This window comes from Lemur catta, chromosome 7 (assembly GCF_020740605.2).
Source record: "Lemur catta isolate mLemCat1 chromosome 7, mLemCat1.pri, whole genome shotgun sequence".
Lineage (NCBI taxonomy): Eukaryota > Metazoa > Chordata > Mammalia > Primates > Lemuridae > Lemur > Lemur catta.
Genome location: NC_059134.1, coordinates 73,790,942 through 73,814,019, shown reverse-complemented (window position 1 = coordinate 73,814,019; position 23,078 = coordinate 73,790,942). Strand labels below are relative to the sequence as shown.

The window sequence follows — 23,078 nt, the reverse complement described above, 5'->3', positions numbered from 1 at the left end:
ACTACATGGGTCCTCAGTAGGAAGGAGACCAGAAACAAATTCCAGCCTGGCAAGATCTTGGCGACTGCTATGGTTTGAATGCGTTCCCCAAAATTCATGTGTTGGAAACTTAATCCCCAATGCAATAGTGTTGAGAGGCAGGACCTTTAAGAGTGGATTGGGTCACCTGGGCAGAGCCATTATTAAGGCCCTTATTGAGGCCCTGGGGTAGTTCCTGCCGGAGTAGGTTCCTGATAAAAGGGTGACTTTGGTCCTTTCCCTCCTCCCCTTTCTCTCTCTTGCCCTCTTGCTTTCCACCATGGGATGACACAGCAAGAAGGCCCTTGGCTGATGCAGGGCCCTTGACCTTGGACTTCCCAGCCTTCACAATGGTTAAGAAATAAATCTCTGTTCTTTATAAATTACCCAGTTTCAGGAATTCTGCCATAGCAGCACAAAACAAACAAAAACAGTAACCTTTAAAAGCAGGAATAATAACTGCAGTTCTGTTAGAAAGGAAGAGTGGATGGTGGATGCTAATGTTGGTGCTCAGAGAATGCCATCCCAAAGGACGGTGCCCCGGCAGGCTGAGTACCTTGGACTCACTGACGTTGAAACGGCCTCTAAAGCAATGTCTCTTTCTGACCTTCCCTTGCCCTTTTATTTTCTACTGCTAATCTTTCTCCGCCAAGGCAGGCCTTAGAAACTAGAATTCCTCTTCCCTAAAGCCAGTTGCAAAGCCTGGAAATATTACTCTAACCTTCCCCCATCTTTCCATGTAAGAGCTGGCCAAAAAGAAATTCTCCGAAATTCTCCGACCTACCTTATCTGATAGCAGTTCATGAGACCCTCATTCCAGAAGGGGCCCTGCCCTCTACCCTGAGGAAGGAATGCTGCAGACAGGCCTTGCGGGGTTTCCCCGCTCCGTCCATTAGCATTAGATCATCCCTTTGTGTCCGCTCACAGTTCTACACAGCTGTTCATTCTTCACTGAAGCTAAACACAGACTTGGCCAGTTTTCCCTGGGGTTTTTAGATCTTCATTGTGAAGGTTCCCATGTCACGTAAAACTTTCAGTAAATTTGTTATGCTTTTCTCCCATTAGCCTGTCTTTCGTCGTAGGAGTGTTGGCTGTGATCCTTATGGTGGGTGGGGAAAGGCCTCATGCTCTTCTGCCCGTACACTGAGAAGGACCTGTACAGCATCTACTACAGGTGAATGTTATCATGTCCATTTTACAGATGAGAAGCTGAGGCTCAGAGAGCGTAATGCCATTTACTAACACCTGGGGCCACAGCTTGCAAACAGTGGAGCCCTGTTGCCTGGGAAAGGAAGCTAGGACTCCCGGGTTCTTGTTCTGGCAGCATGGTTAGCACAGGCTGTGTTCAGGGAGGAGTCCTTGCCCTCTGAGCCTCAGTTTCCCCCTCTAAGTATAATAATACCTTTTGGGCCTCACCGGCAGGGCAGCAGTAAAAAGCCAATGAGGTCATGAATGTGAGTGTGTAGGTGGAAGCTGCAGGTGGGGGTGCAGGGTGGTGTAGGACTGAGACTCCAGGCTTTGGAACCTGGCAGGCCCTGGGTTCAAGTCCTTGCTCTGTCTCTGATTAGCAAGACCTTTCCTAAGTCCCCCTACCAGTCATTCTCTAGAGAGAGGATGACAATGCTGACCTCACATGGTGGTTATGCAGATCACCTGGGTCCACGAGCGCAAACTAGTTGGCTTAAGAAGATGCCTGACACACATTGATTTCTTTTCTCTTTCCCTTTATAGCGACTGTAGCTTCATCCTCCAACCATGGGGTAGAGGGAAAAATGCTATGCTTGCTCTTCTGAAGGTCATGCCCAGTCCTTTAAGATACTCTACCTGAATTTAAGAACAAGAGAGAGAGGGAGCGAAAGATAGGAATTTACTGCTTTTCGGGTTCACCAATAAAGGCTGGTCCCGCCTGAGGGAGGATTGGCATTGCTTGGGCTTTGCTGCCCCCTCGTGGCCATCGGCTGACCCTACTCACAGCCCTGGAATATAGGAGCTGGGAGAGGCCTGATTCCTGGGCCCCTTCTCAGCACATTCTGATTCACCACCAAGGGAGGCTGGCCTCTGCATTTCTGATGTGCTTCCTGGGCCAGTGGTGATCGGCCACATTAGGGAACCACTGAGCTCGTCCACCACCTCATTAGACAATCGGGAAGAGTGTGGCCCTGAGAGTAGATGGGCTTCTCTGAGGGTAGCTGCCTGGGTAGCGGCAGGTAACTCAGGTCTCCGGACCCTAGTGCTCTTGCCACTGTGTCCCGTGCCTGAGGTGAGCCTGCAAGGTGGGCAAAGCTCCCCAGACACCTATATAGACCCACCTGCCAACCATGCGAGGGTCCATCTGCTTCTGTGTCAGGTGGTCTTCCAGCCTCTGCTTGTATTCCAGTGGTGAACGGGTGCTCACGCTCTCATAGAGCAGCCTCTTCTGTGGCCTTCGGGGCGTTTTCCCTTGTATGGGGCCCCGGTACATCTCTCCGTAACCTCCCTTATTGGACCTAATTCTGCTGCATGAGACCCTGCAGCTGCATCTTCTGACCCCTGCAGAGGTTGCACGGGCAGGGCAGTCAGAGGTGGGAGGATGAGGAAGATGGAGTAAGGCTTCACAGTATCTGGCACACTCTTGCATTGCCTCCCTCAACCCTGCAAAATAGCTGTGGGCAGCTTTGTTTTACTTAAGAGGGAACTGAGGCTCAGGGGAGTGGCACTGACTTGCCCAAGCCCACACATCAGTTAGGGTCCAGGTGGACACAGTATCTTCAATTTATGGATTCAGGAGCAGAACTACTGCTGAGAATTCACAGTGAGTGAGTGGTGGGGTGGGGGTCAAACCTCAATCTGTTCACTGTCTCACCTGTGCTCAAGGGCCGCGTTCTCAGCTGCCTGGAGGCTTTCCCTGGGTGTGGTGGGCAGGTGGGCAGCCTGGGGTGACACCTCCTGGTGCACACACGGCTCAGCCAACCACAACAAAGCAAACGCTTGTGTCATCACCACCTGTCTCAGTCCATTCAGGCTGCCGTAACCGAAAATACCATAAACCAGGTGGCTTATAAACAGCAGAAAATTGTTTCTTACAGTTCTGGAGGTTGGCAGGTCCAAGAGCAAAGCACCAGCAGATCTGGATCTGGGGTCTGGCGAGGGTTCACTCTCTGGTTCACACGTGGCACCTTTTCTCTTTGTTTTACTTAGGCTCTGGCGTCAAATCGGGACTCCTCTGCAAGCTGTGACCCTAGGCAAACGGTGTTACTCTCTGAGAGCCTCAGCTTCTCATCTGTAAAATGGACATGATGATATTCACCTGTAGTAGATGCTGTAGGAGTCCTCAGTGTAGGGGGAGAAAGGCGTGAGACTTTTCCTCACCCACCATCAGGGTCCTCACATGGGGGGAGGGGCCAGCTAGCTCTCTGGGCTCTCTTTTACAAGGGCACTAATCACATTCATGAGGGTGGAGCCCTCAAGACCTAATCAACCTGTAAGGGTCCCACTGTCTAATATCAACGCATTGTGGATTACGTTTTAATGTATGGATTTTAGGGGGGATGTAATCAGCCGGTAGCACCATCCACTTCAAGAAATAGGACATGTGCCACAACCCAAAGTCCCTTTCACCCTCCCAACTGCTGCCCCCCTTTCTTGCTTTTCTATTTTATTTTATTTTTATTATTTTTTTTTTTTGAGACAGAGTCTCACTTTGTTGCCCGGGCTAGAGTGAGTGCCGTGGCGTCAGCCTAGCTCACAGCAATCTCAAACTCCTGGGCTTAAGCGATCCTCCTGCCTCAGCCTCCCGAGTAGCTGGGACTACAGGCATGCGCCACCATGCCCGGCTAATTTTTTCTACATATATTTTTAGTTGTCCAGATAATTTATTTCTATTTTTAGTAGAGATGGGGTCTCGCTCAGGCTGGTCTCGAACTCCTGACCTTGAGCGATCCACCAGCCTCGGCCTCCCAGAGGGCTAGGATTACAGGCATGAGCCACCCTGCCCGGCCCCTTGCTTTTCTTTATAGTTCTACGAGCTAGGCATCCCCCCACTCCTAAATGCTGTTGTGAACTTTATATACGTGGAATCACACATTCAGCATCCTTTTGTGTCTGGCTGCTCTCACTCAACATCCACTCAATATTCATCCACAAACATTTTTACCTCTGTGTGACACTGACTTATCACAATTTTGTCTTTCTGTCAGTGGATGTGTGGATTGTTTCCAGTTTTTTACAATTATGAATAGTAATGCTATGAACATTTGTGCACTTATTTCTTGTTCCATATATATGCATTTTTGTTGGGTAGATAACTGTTCGTTTCCTAGGGCTGCCATAACTAAGTACCACAAACTGGGTGACTTAAAACAATGGAAATTTATTCTCTTGCAGTTCTGAGGATAGAGGTCTGAACTCAAGGTGTCAGCAGGGCTATGAGCCCTCTGAGACTCTGGGTGGAATCCTTTCTTGTCTCTTCCTGGCTTCTTGGTGGAAGCAAGGAGTGTCGGTCCCTGGTGTCCCTTGGCGTGCAGCTCCCTGACTCCTGTCTGTGCCTCCATCTTCCATGGCGTTATTCTCTCGTATCTTCACCTTGTCTTCTTACAAAGCACAGCAGTCATATTATTAATAGATTAAGGGCCCACCCTACTCTAGTATGACTTCATCTTAATTACACCTGCAACCACTCTAGTTTTAAATAAGGTCACATTCTGAGGTACTGGGGTTTAGGACTTCAACAGTCTTTTGGAGGGGACCAATTCAACCTGTCACAACAACTAAGAGGAATGGCTGAGTTGTGTTAGCAGATCCGGAGAAAGGACTTGGGTGTGGCTAACTTGTGCCGTGGTGTCAGGAAGCACAGCTGGGGGTAGGGCTGGGACTAGGTTCACCTGAGGCAAGCAAGGTGTCTGGGTGCAAATTGGAGGAGGACTCCCTCTCGGGGCCATGCTCTAGGTGCCTAACTCCCCCAACCCTTTTGGCACCGGGGTCCAGTTTCATGGAAGACAATTTTTCCAAGAACCTTGGAGGGGAGCAGTGCCGGCGGAGCACTGTGGCCCGGTCCCTAACAGGCCATGGACTGGTAGTGTTCCACGTCCTGGGGTTTGGGGACCGCAGCTCTAAAGCACTTTGTAGAATGTGCCTCCACTTGTCCTGCAGAAGGATGGGAACACTGGGCATAGATTTCCCCTGGGGACACTAAATTCCCTGTCCTGTGGGCTGCTCCGCACTGGAGAATGGTCCCAGGTAGGGAAGCAGAGAGATGCAGGTGCTTGAGGGCATACACTGCCAGCGGGCCAGGAGTGACATGCCCCCTGCAGGGTCAGGTGAAGTCAGGCTGAAGGCGTATGGAGGGAGGAATCACCAGTGTCTGCTACAACCCATCCCTACCATCGCTCAGACCACTCATTCCCACATTGACTCCCCTGCAACCGATTCTTCAAGGCCACAATCTCTTAAAAAAAGACTCAGAATGTCAGAGTTAGTGCAACAAGCTACAGTCTCAAGTCTCAAAAGGTTTGATGCCACCTTTTCCTTTCTCAGCCCTCTATTCTGCATCACACCGTTCTTCACCCAGCACCTCAGTCCTAGATTGCTTGCCCAGATAACACGGACCTTCATTCCTAAGGGGTCTGAGCCACCTTGTCAGGCTGTGGTAGCTCAAATGCCATTCACAGTATCCCAGAGAGGAGAGTCCCCCAAACTCTAGACATCCTACTCCCTGCCCTCATCCTGCAGCAGAATCAGGGCTGTCACCTCTGCCAGCATAGTCACTCCTTTCTTTGCCTGCTGGTCTACCAGCGTCAGCAGCCCCAAGTGAGCAGGCAGCCGCTGGAGTTTTAAATTCAGTGGTGGGAGGGTAGAGGTGTCCCTTCTCCCATCTCTCCTCACCCAGCCACACACATAATAGCGTGAAGCACCTCTAATTCTGCAGAGCCTAAACTTGTAGGAAGGGAAGCAAAAAAATCCCCCAGGTGGGTTGCTCTCTGGGAAAGGGGTCCCTATACTTCCACTCCTTGGTTCTCAGGCACATGTACTCTAGCTATTGGGCACTCAGCAACAAATAACAGCTGATGGATGAAAATTTAGACTCTTCCCTGGAGGACAATGCTCCAACACAGAACGTCTTTCCAAAGCTGGTGACTTAGTTGCACCAACATTTAAAAGGATAGTCCAACCTTCAGCTTTATAGTAGCAACCAGTGGATCCCTTGTCATGTGTCCTGTGTCACATTTCCTTCTCCATAAAATGGGTCGTTTGGTCTGAGACATTATTCACAATGCAGGTAGTAAAGCAAGTGTATGTTGGGTTTATTTTGGGGATGTCTATGCTATTCTTTTGAACTATTTGTCACTTCTTGCACCAATACCACATTGTCTTAATTAACGACCTTTATAGAGAGTCTTGATATCTGGTAGAGAAATTCTTCTTTTGGTCTTCACTGGCCATACTTCACCCATTGCATTTCCATATAAATTTTGTCAATTCCATAACAATTGTGTTGGACTTTTAAATGAGATTGCATCAAATCTGTTCACCTAGGAGAAATGGACATCTTTACAACATTGTCTTCTAATTCATAAACAATAATATTTTCCATTTTCTTGGGTTTTCTTTAATTTCTCTCATCAATATTTGGTAGATTTCTGCATAGAGGTCATGTACATCTTCTACTGAATTTATCCCTAGGTATTTGATATTTTTGCTTTTAAATTGGTATTTTTAATTTTTTAAACTTTTAGCTGCATATAGATGTTTGATTTTTGTGTACTGATTTTAAAAAGCTTATTAACCTGAAATAAGAAAAAAAGCTTATTATATTTCTAACAACTTATGTGTGAATTCGATTGGCTTATCTTACAAAATGTTATCTGTGACTAAAGGCAGTCTAATTTCTTCCTTTTCATTCCTTATGATTTATTTTTGTTGCAACTCTGTACTGACTAGAATCTCTAACACGATGTTAAGTGGCGGTAAGAGGCATCTTTAGCTGTTTCTCAATCTGAATGAAAAAAATCAACATTTTCCCATTAAATTATGATGCTTTCTCTAGTTCTTGCTTTTAACTATTCCTTGTAAATATATAAGACACATTGATTGCAGCCTTTTGAGAAACTCTGAGGCTGAGTACTCAGCCAAGACATACCTGGGATCTGCAGACATGGTGAGAAAATGCTTGTTGCTTTAAGCTGCCAAATTTGGGAGTAATTTGTTGCACAGCAATAAATAATGCACAAGGGATATGTAATCCTCCGCTCAGAGTCCAAGCTCAGCTGGGTGTAGCACAGTGCAGCAGAAAGTGTATGGGTTTTTGAATAAGATAAACTGAGAATTCTATTTCTACCATATACTAAGTTATTTAACATTACTTACTCTCAGTTTCCTCACCTGCCAAATGCAGATGATTATACCCACTTCTTAGAGGCGCTGTGCTTATGTAAGATAAAGTGAAATTTTCAGTATGTCTGGCACAAGTACATTAAACAGTTTCCTTCCTTCCCTTCTCTTTAAAAAGCCATCTGGCCCAGCATGCCCTTTGTGTATGCTGATCATACTTCCTAGGTCACATCAGGATATATCATGTAGCAATGGGTTAGAATATTTGACATGGAAAAGCTTGGGATTCAGGACATCTAGTGGCTAAACCATTGTACCACTGTCCCTTTATTTCTTGGACAGGTATTAAAAACTGCCCATGCTCAATATCTGGATTCTTTACCTCCTCCCTTGTTAGGCCATTGTTTGTGCGTTACCATGAGTCCGACATTTCACATCAATAGCAGTGGAGCTGTGTAGGACTGTCAACTCACAGAACTCCCTTCAAACTAAGCCTTTACATCTTTTGTTGTTGCTGCTGAAGGTGAACTCGCAGATGTAATGTCATCTCCCACTGCCCACGTCTGCTGTGGACATCAGCTGCAGCGTGGCAGGAGGCCCGTGAGATTAGAGGGCAGCCTGGCAAGGCGGGATTTGGAGTTGGAGGATGAGGCTGGAACTCCTCCAACTCTCTTACCTCTTAGCTATAGGTTTCTTGGCAAGTCATTTTCTGTTTTATTTTTCCCCCTTGTAAAATGGGAGTTAAGAATACCTCCCTGGCATCACTTTGCATTGTATTATTTGGGGAAGCATTTGGAAATTAGTAGGTATGCAATATATTTTAAAAAGAGTATTTTTCATACTAAGGGGTCGACTGGTGGGGTGGCTGGAGACTGATGTTTATTGCTACTCCAAGTGTGGTCCAGTGAGCAGAGCATCGGCATTGCCTAGGAATTGTCAGAAACTGAGAATCTGGAGTGCTATCCATCCTAGACCTACTGAATCAGAGCCTGCATTTCCACAAGATCCCCAGTGATTCCGAGTCTGAGAGGATCTGGAATTCTGCATTTCTAACAAGCTCCACGTGAACTGTGGTAACAGACGAGAAGCTGTGAAGAAGAGGTGTCAGAGGATGTCTGACAGACTGACAGAGATGGCTTTGCAAAGGTTTGCTGCATCCGGGTAAGAGTGACTTTCCTCTTGGTGTGACATTAAGCTCCGATGAGGACTTGCTCTAGCACAGACAGGCCAAACCACTAATCTGAATAAATAAGCATCAATTTTATTGAATCATGAATAATTTAAGACTGGTACAATCATCAGCTTTATTCTCTATGACATGGGGCATGATGTCCAGCAGATCATTGGCAAATCCAAAAACCTCATGACAAATGAAAATTAAATAGGGAGGGTGGGAAGGAGGAGGGGGAGGGAAGATGGAAACATACCGTACACAAAATACTCAATTCCTAGTTTTCTCTTTAAAAATGGCTAGAAAAAATTCATCAAAATGCAGCACTTTAATCAATTATTTACAATTTCTATGTTACAATGAAAAAATGTACATCTTATAGAACATATTTCATAAACCGCTCCACTGGAAACAACTAGATCAAAACAGCAAACCTTCCATGGAATATCCAAAAGCTTGGATTGTTTTTTCCTTTTGAAGTAGAATCGCCACAATCAAATTTGAATGCACAGAATTTTGAAGTTTAAGAATCAAATGATAAAATAACAAAGTCCCCAAGGTACAACAAAGGTCTAGGCAAGTCTTGTTCTTTGTCCCACCCCACCCCCAACCAACCTGAAATTAAAAGGTATTCCCATCTCATTTATGGCCTGGGTAATTCTTGGCAGTTTGGGAAGAAAACTTTTGGCTTCCATTGTTAACTCAACATAAATGTTGCATAGAATTTCATACATTTCAAAATTAGCCTAACTGTAGAAAAAGGCAAAATGGAAGCATTTCAGACAAAGCCCTAAGTGAGTACAAAGTCACTTTGTCAAATGTGAGTGACACTAACATAAAACTATGACCAAAGTAAGAAATGTGCATATTAGACAACCCTGCTTCCCGAAACTTTAGGAAGGACACTGAGTTGTGAGTCATACAAGGGCTACGCTACTTGAAATCACCGTTCACCAATCAGCTGCACCAGGCACCGAGGTCTTGGTTCTGAGCCTGGACCCAGTGGGAGGGAAGTCTGTGGGAGAGGGGAGAAGAGAGGATGTCGTGGAAAAAATACAAAAGGTTTCAAACGATATTGGCAGGTGTCTACTCACAAGGTGACTGGGAAAACTGCCCACGAGGAGGAGTCAGTTTCACCTCCTCTCAAATTCACAGTACTAGAGTGTAAGGTCATTGCTGGGAGACAAGTTGACAAGGGCCACCCTTCAGTTGCTCAGAAGTCTCAGGGTTTGGCCCTCTGGTCACAGGCTAAATATATGGTTTAAAAATTTTATTAGAAACAAAAACAGAAGAAGACACACTCACACCCAGATGACTGACGAAGGCTAAGCAGAATAGTCTGAGTCTACTGAGACGAAAGCAGGGATAGTGTTGAAAGGTTTTCCATTCACCAGTTAGTGGGACCCATCTCCCTCTGTCTTTTGAAGAGGAAGAACATGGTGTCATCCAATGTGAAGTGAGCAGTTTTGGGTCAAGCTCTTACGGTAAGAAAACAAGAAAAAAAAAAAAAAAGCCAAGAGACAACCCTTCAGAAATAGAAATGCAAGAGATGGAATAAAAACCCTGAAAACACAGAGACACCCTCACTGGGGTCTGATAAAGATTCTCTTTATACAACAGAAATGAACAACTCAAAGATTTACCACATTTTTAAAGAAAATACCAGTATGTTGAAAGCACAGCAGACTGGGTTTGTATTAGGGCAAGTACCAGCGATGTTGTGTAGGAACTTTTGCCTTTTCCTGCAGGAGAAAGATCATCGTCCAGTCTGGTTATTAGTTGGAGACTGATAAGAACCTAAAAATGGATTTTTTTTTTCTTTTTCTTTTTCCCATGGTCACGCACCCAACACAGATGAGTCTCTTGGATGAGAAAAGTCACAGCAACTTGAGTTCTGCTAATGAGTAGATGACTTTTTAGCCCTGTTTGTTTCAATGGGGGGAAAAAAAAAAAAGAAAGAAAAACTAACCTCAGGCAGGCACGACACTCATGTACATGAACACGGTTAGTACAAAACCAGTAAGGCATCACTTTGGGAAGGTCAGCACCGAAGAGGTCAGGCAAGGCTCGTCCAGACGGGGCTTCTGGGGGGGTGGGGGGTGGGGAGCAGCCACCCCACCCCCGCTGAGCTGCATCACGTTGGTTCTGAGGAAAGTGCAAGTCTGTTGTGAGGTGACCTCATCACCCCACCTGGAGTTGGGGCTGGGATGCCTGAGGGGTGGACGTGTCTGCTCAACCCTCAAGGACGAGGAGGAAAGGCAAGGCCCACGGCTCACCCACGTGGCGAGGACACAAATAGCCCCAGCCCCGGCAGTAGGAGGCGAGTGTGTAGGACTGTGAGGATGGACAACTAAAAACCAGAACGGAGCAGGACCAAACCAAAACTCAACTCCTGCGGTTCTTGCTTTCACCAAAGGATTGATTCTGACCGAGAGTGGAAGGAGAACAATCTTCCAAAAAAAAAAATCAATGCATCAGAAAGAGAGAGAAACTCAACCTCATTTTAAAGGGATAATCAGTTCTCCAAAGTAGAACAATTCTCACTATACACAGTGTTTGCAGAAAAAAAAAAACTGATTCATTTATATATAATAAGGAACGAGATACATGCTGTTCTGCATTGATAGCCACATCCAGGCGCTCACATTCTCACTCCTTCACTCGCTCTCATGGATTCACTGGGGGCTGATGGACCTGAAGGGGTGTTCGAATTAGTACAGGCAAAATACCTCTCGGGGAAGGAGAGCACCATATAAAAAACAATAAAGCACGATTTATTTTCTCCTAAGGTTTCCCTGTGTCGTAGCTCTGCAGTGTGTTGAGCAGGACCAAAGCCAGCGCCGTAGTTAGCACCAGTGCCCTCTGTGGCCGCGAGGGTGGGTTGGCGTGGCTGGGAGACCCAGGCCGGGGGTCTGTGTGAGGGGAGGCCGCGCTGTGTACGTCTCCAACGTTGCTCCAGTCCCTTCTGTCTCTGGGCAGCTCGTGGCAGGATGCTGTTTGGTTTCAGAGCTTCATGTGGGTTCTACTTTTTTTCTTTTCATTTCAACGGTGATGATCCTTTCCCGAGAAGTATCTTCAGTGTCTTAGGGAGGTCGCAGCAACAAGGCAAAAACAATAATTAAAGTAAAACAGAAGGTAGTGCAGTTCTCACTGTGGGGAAGCGGACCCCAGGCGGCCGGCCCGGGATGCCTGCACCCAGGTCGAGGCTGGAGGGCGAGGGGTCTTGGTATTCCTGCAGCGCTAAGGCTGCGCCCGGGGGCTGGCTCAGGAAGTCATCTTCGGGGTGACGTGGAGGATGCAGGTGGAGGGGGCAGGGAGAAATGGAGGGGGCAGGCTCTATGGCTGGGCCCCCGTCACAGAGTGGACTCCAAGGACGAATCCAGGATGTCGTCGTGATGGCTGTTACTGTTGGAGTCGCTGTCGTAGCTCTGGGGGCTGGAGTAGTTGGCCGCCTCCTGCAGTCTCATCAGCATGTTCATCTGGGGGAAGAGGGAAGAAGCATGAGCAGCTCTCAGCCTAGCTGGCCACCCACCCTGGCCTCTGAGAAGCTCGTGCCACCTCCTTCAGGCTCGCCTGGGCTTGCAGCCCATCAGGGGGTAATGGACAAGAGCAAGGACCAGGCTTCCAGGGTTCAAACCCCGGCTCCACCACTTACTAGCTGCATGAACTTGGGACAGGTTACTTAACCTCTGTGCGCCTGTTTCTTTCTTTTCTTTTCTTTTCTTTTTTTTTTTTGATCATATCTCACTGTAACCTTGATCTCCTGGGCTCAAGTGATCCTCCCACCTCAGCCTCCCGATGTGCTTGTTTCTTTACTGGTCAAACGTGAATAATAGTACCTGTCCTACAATATTATGGTGTGGACTAAGTTAATATATGTAGAGCATGGAAAACTAAATAGAAAGCTCTCTATAAATGATATTTTTTTTATTTGGGAGGGGCACACCTTACCCCAGCACAGCCCCCAGATTGAGTAAACACTGGCCAAGCATCCCTGCTGGGGGGACACGTGTATCAGCACTGCTGGCAACAAAAGCACCCTCCTCCCCCGCTTCATTGAGCATCAAGCCCATCTGTACTCCTGGCTCTGGGGAGAGGTCGGATTGGAGCCAGCTGGGCTCCAGCTCCTGCCAGAGCCGGAGGGGGCTGAGGGGGGTGAGGGGAGAACACCAGTTACACGCAGAGTGTGGGGGGGCCCGGGCTACGATTCAGGGCCCTTTGGGCAAGTTACCTAACGGCTCTCAGCTATCAGTTCCCCATCTGTAGAACAGGGAGAACAGCAGCACGAATCTTACAGGGAATAAAATGACATAATGTGTATTAAATCCTTACAAGAGGGGCTGGCTTGGCACATAGTAAGTACTTAATAAACGTGATGTTATCATCATCTAACTTAAAGAGAAGAGTCTAGGAGACAGTGTTCTTTCTTGGTTTATGTTCTATTGGTTGTTTGCTTGGGAGTAGGGAAGGGGAACTAAAAATTACTTTTACTTACAACCATACATTGTATGTATGTTATATTTTACATTTTACATAGCAAGGAAGTTAGGAAGACAGGGCCTCTCTGAGCTACAATCAGGTGTGCTGCAGATGGGCATAGAATCCGGCTGCTTCCCAGCCAGCTGCCCCTCAAGCTGCCCCTCAGTCCACCCAGATGAGCCAGGCCGCAGCAGCACCACCGGCTGGTGTCCATCTGCACAGCCACAGCCAAGGGAGAGATGGAGCTGAAGTACAACGGACAATTCTTGGCATCTGGGGTTATTTATTCACTCATCAAACATTCCCAGCATATCCACAGTATATGGTTCTAGAACAAAAACAAGTCAGTCCTATTCTCATGAAGGTCTCAACCTCATGAGGGAGAGAGATTAACAAATACTAGAGCTAGTCAGACAGAACGGGACTTGGGAGAAATACCAAATATCTAGGGGTTGGAAGGAGAATTCTGTGTCGCTGTTCCAAGAACCCTAGGTCTTACCTAAGCACCTGTGTGTCCAATCAGTGATACAAATATTATTGGCTAAGAAAAGACTGTCTAAGGATGGGCTAGCCATTCTTTTCTCCAGATACCCTAAATTCTATTTTTATGAAGTTAAGACCTCAAGAGCTTGCCCCCACCAAAAATACCTCCATGACCGTGGCTTTCAGCAATGGTTAACGTCAGAAATGGGTGTTTAAAGAATGCTTCTTTCCTCTGTAAGACCATTGTTGTAAATACTGCACACTCGCACATGGCAACACAAACAATGAATCCTTTAAAAGAATAGTTCCTGCCAAAATCCTCAGCAGGATCCTGGTTATACCCCACCAATCAGCAGGATGGCAGACAACCCAAATCGCCTAGTATTTTTTTAATCTAGTGAATCGATGAGCTGCTAGGGATAGAATAGTGAATCAGTTGTCTTTTAATCCTGCTACATCTCTTATGAATATTTTCTTTTGTTAGGTAATGTGAAAAATATTCTCTGTTGTGTTTTTCTTTTTGTCATAGCTGCCAAGGAAGCTTGAGGCTAAATTTAAGGCATGATAATAGTCGTTTAACCACGGGAGATTTTGGTATATTTGCTTCCTTCTCATGGCTTTTGATTTGTTAGGTCTAATTTAGTGGTACAACTAAGTATGGGTCTTCTATTGGTAGAGAGTATTAGAGTTCATTAGAAATGCTCTTGTTACTGGCCCAGGTGCTTCGCAAAGGAGTTCTAGACCAGCCTGAGCAAGAGTAAGACCCCATCTCTACTAAATATAGAAAAATTAGCCAGGTGTCATGGCATGTGCCTGTAGTCCTTGCTCCTTGGGAGGCTGAGGCAGGAGGATCGCTCGAGCCCAGGAGTTTGAGGTTGCTGTGAGCTATGATGACACCACTGCACTCTAGCTGGGGTGACAGAGTGAGACTCTGTCTCAAAAAAAAAAAAAAAAAAAAAAAGAAGGCCTCTGTTGATCTAGCAATGGCAGAGTAAATAAACTTAAGCAGCATAAAGACTTCACTCATCTCACTGGCTGTGGGATCTGTATTCAGGCTCCCCTGCCCTCCGTGAGTCCCTGTGTCCCTTATGTCCTCAAACTGCTCCCTGCCTGTACTCCTCATCATTTGGCTTGGGCTTCTGGCCCTTAGCACTCTCTTCCTCTGCTCAGTTATTAGTGGGAGAGATCAAAGGTGCAGCGAAACACTTGATAAAGGTGGCATCACAAAGCAGAGAGCAAGGAATTGTGTAGAGACAATAGGTATAGGAACATTTACAAGGAAAAATAAAATTCTTAACCTTTTACCTAATATCAGAAAAAATATCAGAGGGGTTAAAGGCTTTAATGAAAAACTAAAACCACGGAAGTTAATATTGACAAAATGGCCCTAATCTTAGGGTGGATTCAGCCTTCCAAGACAGGGCCAGGCTTAGTCACCTCCGTATTCCAAAAGTGTCTTGCATCACTCCCGATACACAGTAAGTGCCCAGTGAATGCTGAGCTGCCCTGGGAGCTGAGACTCACCAGCGGGTCTCCTTCGGCGTCACTGGGGGGCACCTGCTTGCTTGTCGACCCCTCCCGAGGCATGGAATAGCCATCGAAGCCGACGTCCTCAGGCCGCAGCTGCAGCAGGGGAGGCCACTCGTGCTGCTGTGGGCTGGCTGCCCACGGATAGGTGTCCATCACCCACTTGGCAGGATCCTCCCAGGGGGTGCGCCTTCCATAGAGCTGAAAACAGGCAAAGAAGGAACAGTCCGAAAGTGGGCCGAGACCTCTCTTGCAGCCCCAATATTGGAGCTTTCTGAAAAAGTCCCCACACTCAGCATTACGTCTTCCCCGATGGAGTAATTCCACTTCCGGAATGGTAGCCTAAGGAAGTCATCCAAGACGCAGACAGCTCAAGGTGCTAAGACCAAAGGCAGCAGGACCGAGTGGTCAAGAGCACAGGCTTTGGAGTCAGGCTGATCTGACTTCACATCTCAGCTCTGCCGCTGACTCCCTGTGAAACCCTGAACTCTGAGCCACAGTGATCCAATCTGAAAAATTGGCTCCAGGGAAAAACCAACCATCTGATTGGAAGCATTTGCCAATTTCCATGGTGTAAATACTCTCACCATGGCCAATTTCATATTATCACCATGATGTCACTGAACGTGGAGTTGGAAAGAACCGCTCACAAGCCAGCTCTAGTACCCCATTGGGCGCATCCACCCAAGAATACCTCCCACACAAACTGGGCATCAACACCGCACGTAGAGCTCGCAAATGGCCCTGGCTCAATAAAACCCTATTTCTTGAAGTGGGTCTCACTCTCCATAGACTCTCCACAGACTCACTGGTCCCTTTCTGAATAGCTGATTGCTAACAGAGGTTCCATGTTGGTAGTGGAATTATGAGAGCTTCTCCTCTGTCACATATTTCTCAAAATTGTCCATGGTAACTAATTGTTTCTTAAAACAGTCAACTGTGTCATCACTTAATTTTATGATAAGACCAATACCACACCTCCAAGCTCCTTTTCTTTCTTTCTTTTTTTTCTATATAACTGTGGGGCCAACCTCTTTTTCTTAAGCCTAGTATCCGATGATAAAATGATTTTAGTGACCTTTACTGGGAACTCAAGAAACATACACCGTCTTTTTTTTTTTTTTTGAGACAGAGTCTCACTTTGTTGCCCGGGCTAGAGTGAGTGCCGTGGCGTCAGCCTAGCTCACAGCAACCTCAAACTCCTGGGCTTAAGCGATCCTCCTGCCTCAGCCTCCCGAGTAGCTGGGACTACAGGCATGCACCACCATGCCCGGCTCATTTTTTTTTCTCTCTATATTTTTTAGTTGTCCAGATAATTTTTATTTCTATTTTTAGTAGAGACGGGGTCTCGCTCAGGCTGGTCTCGAACTCCTGACCTCGAGCGATCCACCCGCCTCGGCCTCCCAGAGGGCTAGGATTACAGGCGTGAGCCACCGCGCCTGGCCCATACACTGTCTTTAAAGAACAAAACCCTAGGCTGGGCCACGTCCCAAGGTGAGGCTCTCCATATTATGCAGCTATGTGTTGTCTTCTTAGCTTTCCTCTTTAACAGCATCTTACTGCTCACTGTGTGCCAGGGACTGTGACAAGTGCTTTACAAATATCTTTTTTAACCACCACGTGACTACGAGAGGAAGCGTTACTACCGTGAGGTACAGATGAGCAGGGGCCCAGCGAGGAGCCAGAATGGAAACCAGGGCTGTCCAACTCCATGGACGACTGGTGTGCTCCACAAGGTCCACGTGGCAGCACGTGCTCGCAGCCAGGGCAGTGTCACCTGTGGTTCTGAAAAGCATCCCCTCTACAGGGGGCCTCAGGGTACAAAGACGGGAGACCCCTGCACCGCAGCGCTGCAGTGGGCTCTCGGCTGCACACGGGCCTGGCTGCAGGCCCGCCTGCCTGCTCTCTCCAGCCTCCCAGGAATCCCACAGTCCAGCGGGGACTCCGAATGAGGTGCCGACGGCAGAACAGAGCTGAGCTCTGAACCCGCAAAATGATGTCTTTCTGAGTGGAAGCAGCGGGGGCCCCCTAGGCCCCCCCTCATTTCCCAGGTGGGGAAATCAAGGCCTGAAGATCAGAGTCAGTTGTGAAAGGTGACAGAGTAGAGCCCGGTTCAAACCTGGGACCTCCGCGCCCTCGTCCGGGCCTTTCCCCTCTCCGCGCCTCCCGGACTGGCACCACTTTGAACCACTCTGGGCTCGAGCCACGGGACGCAGCCACACCTGAGGCAGCGAGACACACACCAGGCTGTTCACCGGACGGCAGCATGTCGGCCTGTGCCGGGCTCGCTGTCCACTCTTTCACAATTGCCTGTGCCACCTCGGGCCTCTAGGTACGAGTTCTATCCGGGACGCTGGCCCCCACCCCGTCCCAGCCGGGCCCATCTCTCTCCATGAGCGGCTGCCTCCTCCTCCACTCGGGACACACACAGCCTCCCACGACTGCACCGTTTTCCCGGATGCCAGCACCTCTCCCGCCTGGCGTGCCGGCCCGGTCTGTTGCTAAATCCTCCTTGGCCTGGGGCAGGAGTGAGTCTCAGGCCTGGGAATTCAGTGTGGCACTCCCAGTCCAGGCAGGCAGGGATCACGGGAAGGGGCGCGTGTCTGTGTGCGTGTGTCAGGGCAAAAGAGAACACAGAAGCCAGGTATGGACAGCCGAAGAAGGCTGTTCCAGATCAGAAACACTCCTGCAGTTTTTAGAAGCTTCTCCCTCCAAGAGCTTTCCCCATGGCACTGGGCTGCCCTTCCCAAGCCAGGCTTCACATGCAGCTGAGGCAAACCCCAACTCGGACAGCTACGGCTTCTGTCTCCACCCCCAGCCTAGAGGAGGAGACACTCGGGGCTGCAGAACCACAGGGCCCAGAACCCTCGCAGCTCGGTGAGTCCTTAGAGATTATCTGGCCCAGCAGTTTTCAAACATTTGCTCTTCATTCCTGACCCCATCTGAGTAGTTTGGGGAACTTTCAAGCTTCACAGAAACTAGCCTAAAAATGCACTCTCCTAGTCCAAACCTGTCAGTTTGCAGGTGGGAACCTGAAGCCTAGAGATGGGAGGCTCGCCCTGGGTCTCGGAGCAGGCTGGACAACCTGGCCAATGGCCCCGTCCTCACCCCCAGTCCCTTCCCATTTCCTGCAGGCACCAGGCCTGCCCCTGGGCATGGAGGCCTCTGTGGACATTAGACACTTTGGCAAGTGTTTCCAGTGACAACTCCAAATGGGGAACAAGACTAGGGACTGAGTCGTAAGACAAATGCACGTCAGGCACATGCTAACATCAACTGCAGGAACAGAAAATATTTTTACAAGCCTCCCCACTTGCCACGGACGTGTTGGAGTCCGGGTGATGAACGGCTGGGTAAGTACCGTGGCGAGCAAAGGAAACATCATAAAGCTCCTCGGCTCCACTGCAGGGCCCTGAGGGCAGCAGCAGAGACAGACACGCAGGGCGGGACACGCACTTTCCCCAAGGCAGGGGAAGAACCTGGCATCCCCACCGGGTCAGGAAGAATGGGAACCAGACAACAGGGAGCCAGGACCTGGGCCACTGCGAGCCTTCTGACTCTGCGGGATGCATGGAGCTTCCAGGAGCACGAGTATATCACACGAGGACATGCCAAGGTACATATTCAGGAAGCTCCTCCAAGCACATGTACGCACGCAAATACTCATCCTAGGACAGCGGTGCCTAAACTTGCAAAGCTAACTGATATCCACTAGAGGGCGACACCACACTTCCTCCAGGCATGGATGTGCCTGTCCAACCGCCTGCAGGGCGCTATCCTTACTGCCTGATTGCAGCTGGTCTCCTCACGTGCCCGCCAAGTCCGTACCACCACGGGCAGCCCTCCCTCCCAGCTCCCGGTGCACCGCAGCCCTGTCAGGTCCCCAGTCTAGGGACCCCTGGCTAAGGGACTACAGCAGTGTGCTCACTTCACGGCCACCTGCCAGGGGTAGGGCAGGAGCAAGTGACCCTGCCCTGCACGGCCCAACGCGCAGTCAGCATGGGCTCAAAGTAACACCAAAGACAGTAGGGACTTTCAATTATTTTTTGAATGAAAAAATCCTTTTGTCAAAGGAAATCATAGGTAGAACTCCAACATATAAAACGCTTCATTCCCTGAGCCACCTGAGGCTTCTCAGAGGAGTTACGTGTGTCCTCAGACAGCCTGACAATAACACAGGTAGCCGAGGAGCCACCCTGGGCTGCAACGCTTGTGCCATCCTACTTGCTGAGTGTGCTCTGTGCTTGCTGAGGTGCAAGATGTCTGCGGGCCTTGGTTTCCTCCCCTGGGAGAGACTCACTGGGCTGTTGCAACTAAATGAGACCCTGTGTGTCAGGCCCCTAGCACAGCGCCCGGCAACTAGCAGGCCCTCAATAAATGTCGGCCAACATTCCTTCAAAACCAGGGGCAGGAAGAACACAGCAGGCTTCTGCATGAATTAGCAGATTCGATGAGGTCTCCTGGGCCCATGGGGATGATGAGGTCACAGGGTTGGCGTGGGGTGGCTTGCTTTTGAGGCACTTGGTAGGATGTGAACTCTGGCTGCCTCCCTCTGCTGCTCCACGCTTGTGAAGGACTGTCCTATAAATGACCTCATGACCAAGGGAAGCAATGACTTTTCCTGCCTCACACTGAACTGGTGAGTCTCATGAGACTGGAGCATGTCTCTGTCCCTGCCCCAGATGGGCTGTTCCAAGTCCTTTCAACCTGTGGCCTCTCTTGCTCTTGGTGGGAAGGAAAGCCAATGCTCCTCTGTGATCAACTCCATCCACAAACGGTCCAGGATGACAAAGGAAATCCCTTCCCATCCAGCAGACCCCACCTTCACAGCCATGCCCAGAAAGCTGCCGTCTAGGTTTAGGTCCAAAGGAGCAGGGCCTTGGCACCGCCAACTGTTGGTCACCACAAGGGGCCTGCTGACCTGTGGCTCAGGCTGGAGGCCCCCCTCCCCCTCCAGGGGAGGCCTTTATTCATTCAGCAGAGCCGTAGAGAATTCTTCCAAGTGACTCTGAGATCACGCCCCCCTGCACGCCCCCCCCACCCTGCCCCGGACCAGAAGGTACATTTGGAGCAGAGGAAGCAAGTGGGAAGTGAAGGGCAAACAGTGCACCTCCTCTGCCTGCAATTCCTTCTGCTTCTCTCGAGAAGCTTGGGTTTCTCAGGGGTGCTGGGCCTACCACAGTCCCTGGAAGCCAACAATCGAGAACACAGGAGAGACAGACTACAAGAATGCAGGAGTGGGGGATGCTCCCACTGGCCCCTCCAAGAATGACTGGGTGGCTGTTTGTGGTATAACAGACCCATCTGATTAGAAACTAAATTATGGTCAATTTATCCAGGCCTGCAACTTTATCTACCTAGGAGATTCTACTGCAAAGATCTAATCATTCATACCTTCTTTTGAAAGTACCATTCAGTAAGAGCACTGCTAACTAATGATTTTGGGCCGGCCAAAGACTGCCTCATCTCATACTTCCCTCTGCCATCACAATACACTTGTAGTTCAACAAAGTGATTTGAATTTGTAGCATCGATGCTCCAGCTCAATGAGATACCAGTCACAAGAGGCGCAGTACCCTTCTTTCCAGGTTCTTTTTGTCCTGAATGCCCCTGAAGACCATCGTGGGTAAAAAGCAGTTGAATATTCCCCAGGTGTAGCCAAATATACAGAAATGACAAACACAGACCAAAGCAATTAACTTGTACTGTCACACACGTGTATGTGGGTACACACCACTCCCGCACCCTCTGCAGGCCCACAACAGCATCTTGTGTCTCCCACTGCCCAGGACCGAGGGAACAAAGGCGCCCTTGGAAACCTGGCTGCAGAACTGGTTCCTGGATTACTCAGCTGTGCATGATGCCTGCTAATTACTCTAATTACTCCCTGTGAGTGCTGAAAGCCTACGGAACTTCTCAGGCTGCCTCCAGGCACAACAATAAAACTGTCCCAAGCTCCAATTTAATGGTAAGCTCCTAGTTAAACCCTGGACTGAGTGAGAAATAAAGAATTTGTGCTTTTGAACTACTGCCAGGCCGGTGGGCCCCAAAGTCACCTGTGAGGGGTCCTGCTGTCAGGGAGTGAGTGCCATGGTACCTAAGGACTAAGAACCTGGAATTTAACCCAGAAGGCCTGGAATCAAATCCCAGATTTTTCGGGTTTCAGTTCTATGATCTTAGGCACGTCATTTATTCTCTCTGAGCCTCAATTTTTCTCTCTTAAAAAATGGAGGCAACCAAAAAAAAAATCTCTGTCCAAGTCCCAGGACTAACCGAGAGCCTGAACCAAAGAGCAGATAGGAGAACACTTTGTAAACTGTGAAGTGCTACACAGATGTATGGTTCCACTTCTTGTGCACTTACTATGCTGAGCACTTTATGGCCAAAATTTCATTTAATCCTTGCAACAACTCTTTGTGGAGAACATCAGTGATGCACTCAGGCACAGAGAGGCTAAGCGACTTGCCTGGTGTCACACAGCTGATAAGCGGCAGAGCCAGGATTTGCAGCCAAGTGTTCCTACACTGTGCTAGACTGATGATCTGGCAGGTGAGGGACTGTCACCTCATGTCAGATTCCTGAAGGAGGAGATAAAGACTACTCATCTGGTCCCTGGAACAGCCCCCCTCAACTCTGAGGAAGCCAGCAGGTGGCTCTCACCTGGAGTCCTTCTCTGACGGCTTCTAGGAGATAGGGGATAATGGAGTAGTTCCACAAGTCAGTGAACCACACTCTTGAGCCATCCACGTCGATGGGGCATGACAGGAAGAGCCGGGGGCCTGAGGAGCACAATGAAAACACTTTAGAGCTGAAGCCATGGTCTGAGCACCCCCAAGGGAAGGGTGTTCTGAGCAATGGCAGGCAGATGGCAGACTGTACCTGCAAAGCGCTGTCCTGGCTGAGGCCCCGAGGACAGCACTCCGGGAAGTGAGCACTCCAGAAGCATCCCTTCCCCGCCAGCCCACCCTCTCCCACCTGGCCCCCCGCCTACCGATGGTGACGTCCGAGGAGCTGTGAGCCTCCAGGAAGCGGTTGAGGTGATGCCAGACCTTGGGAATCCAGTCGATGATTTTCACCAGCTCCACGTTCCGCACCCGCCCGCTGATCTCCGTTTCCATGAGCTTCCTCCTCAGGAACCGGCCCAGGAAACCCTTCACGGGCTCCGTGTGGTTGGCACAAAGCACCCACCTGGGGGAAGTCAGAAATGCCTTTCAAGATGCTGATGGAGATTGCTGACCTCAAGAACCAGAGCACGTTAGAAACGGAAGCTGTGTATGCTAATACAAAAACAGGACTCACTGTGTGCCAAACGCCATTCTAAACATCGTCCATATGTATTAACTCATAATCCCTCATGGTAACCCTATGATGTGGATGGTACCACCATCCCCATTTTACAGATAGAAATGCTGAGGCACAGACAGGTTATGGAAATTGTCAAAGATCAAACAGATAGTTCATAGACAAGCTAAGATCAGAACCAAGACAGTCTGGCTTGAGGCTGAGCTCTAACCACTGGAATAAACTGCCCCTTGTGCTTAGTGCCAGGCTTGTGCTATGGAGCCATGACAATGACTCAGACACAGTCCTGTTCCCCAGGAGCTCACAGGCTAGTGGACGAGGCAGACAAGCAAAGGGACAGTTGAGATATGACGAAGTCCATGGCGATCAGGCAAGGCTCCTCAGAGGAGGGGACGTTTAGGCTGACACTGGGTGGCTGATGGGGCAGGTAAGGAAAGGCAGGAGCAGGTGCTGGGGTGGGGGTGAGTGCAGGCTGCAGCCTTTGCAAATGGGCATGTGGTGAAACTGCCAGAAGTTCATCTGGCCGCCCAGGTGACTTGACCTGCCAGCCCACGGAGGGTGCATTTCATTCTGCAGGCAGTGGGGAGCCATTGAAGGACTTGAAGCACGAGAGTTCAGTGGTCAGACGTGCACGCTAGAATGCGCACTCTGGCTGCCACAGTGCAGCGGATGGCCTGGTGTACTGGTTAGATGACAATGGCAATGGTACACTGGTGATGATGTGGCGGTGATGGGGGAAGAGGAGGAGGGCGGGTTTCATGGGTATTTACGGGACAGCATGGACAAGAGCAGG

General features: G+C 49.1%; 1 protein-coding gene across 3 annotated transcripts in view; it reads right to left on the bottom strand.

Moving 5' to 3' along the window:
• Window positions 1-8,562: 8,562 nt before the first annotated feature.
• NAV2 (neuron navigator 2) overlaps window positions 8,563-23,078 on the bottom strand; it is a 372,791-nt gene continuing 358,275 nt past the window's right edge. For all 3 annotated transcript variants that reach the window (XM_045557674.1, XM_045557675.1, XM_045557676.1), the window contains 4 exons: window positions 21,975-22,171; window positions 21,644-21,762; window positions 14,981-15,184; window positions 8,563-11,973 (listed from right to left, as the gene is read on the bottom strand). In XM_045557674.1, the coding sequence (XP_045413630.1) occupies window positions 11,848-11,973; window positions 14,981-15,184; window positions 21,644-21,762; window positions 21,975-22,171 (646 nt within the window). In that variant the 3' untranslated portion in view covers window positions 8,563-11,847. The remainder of the gene's footprint in view (window positions 11,974-14,980; window positions 15,185-21,643; window positions 21,763-21,974; window positions 22,172-23,078) is intronic.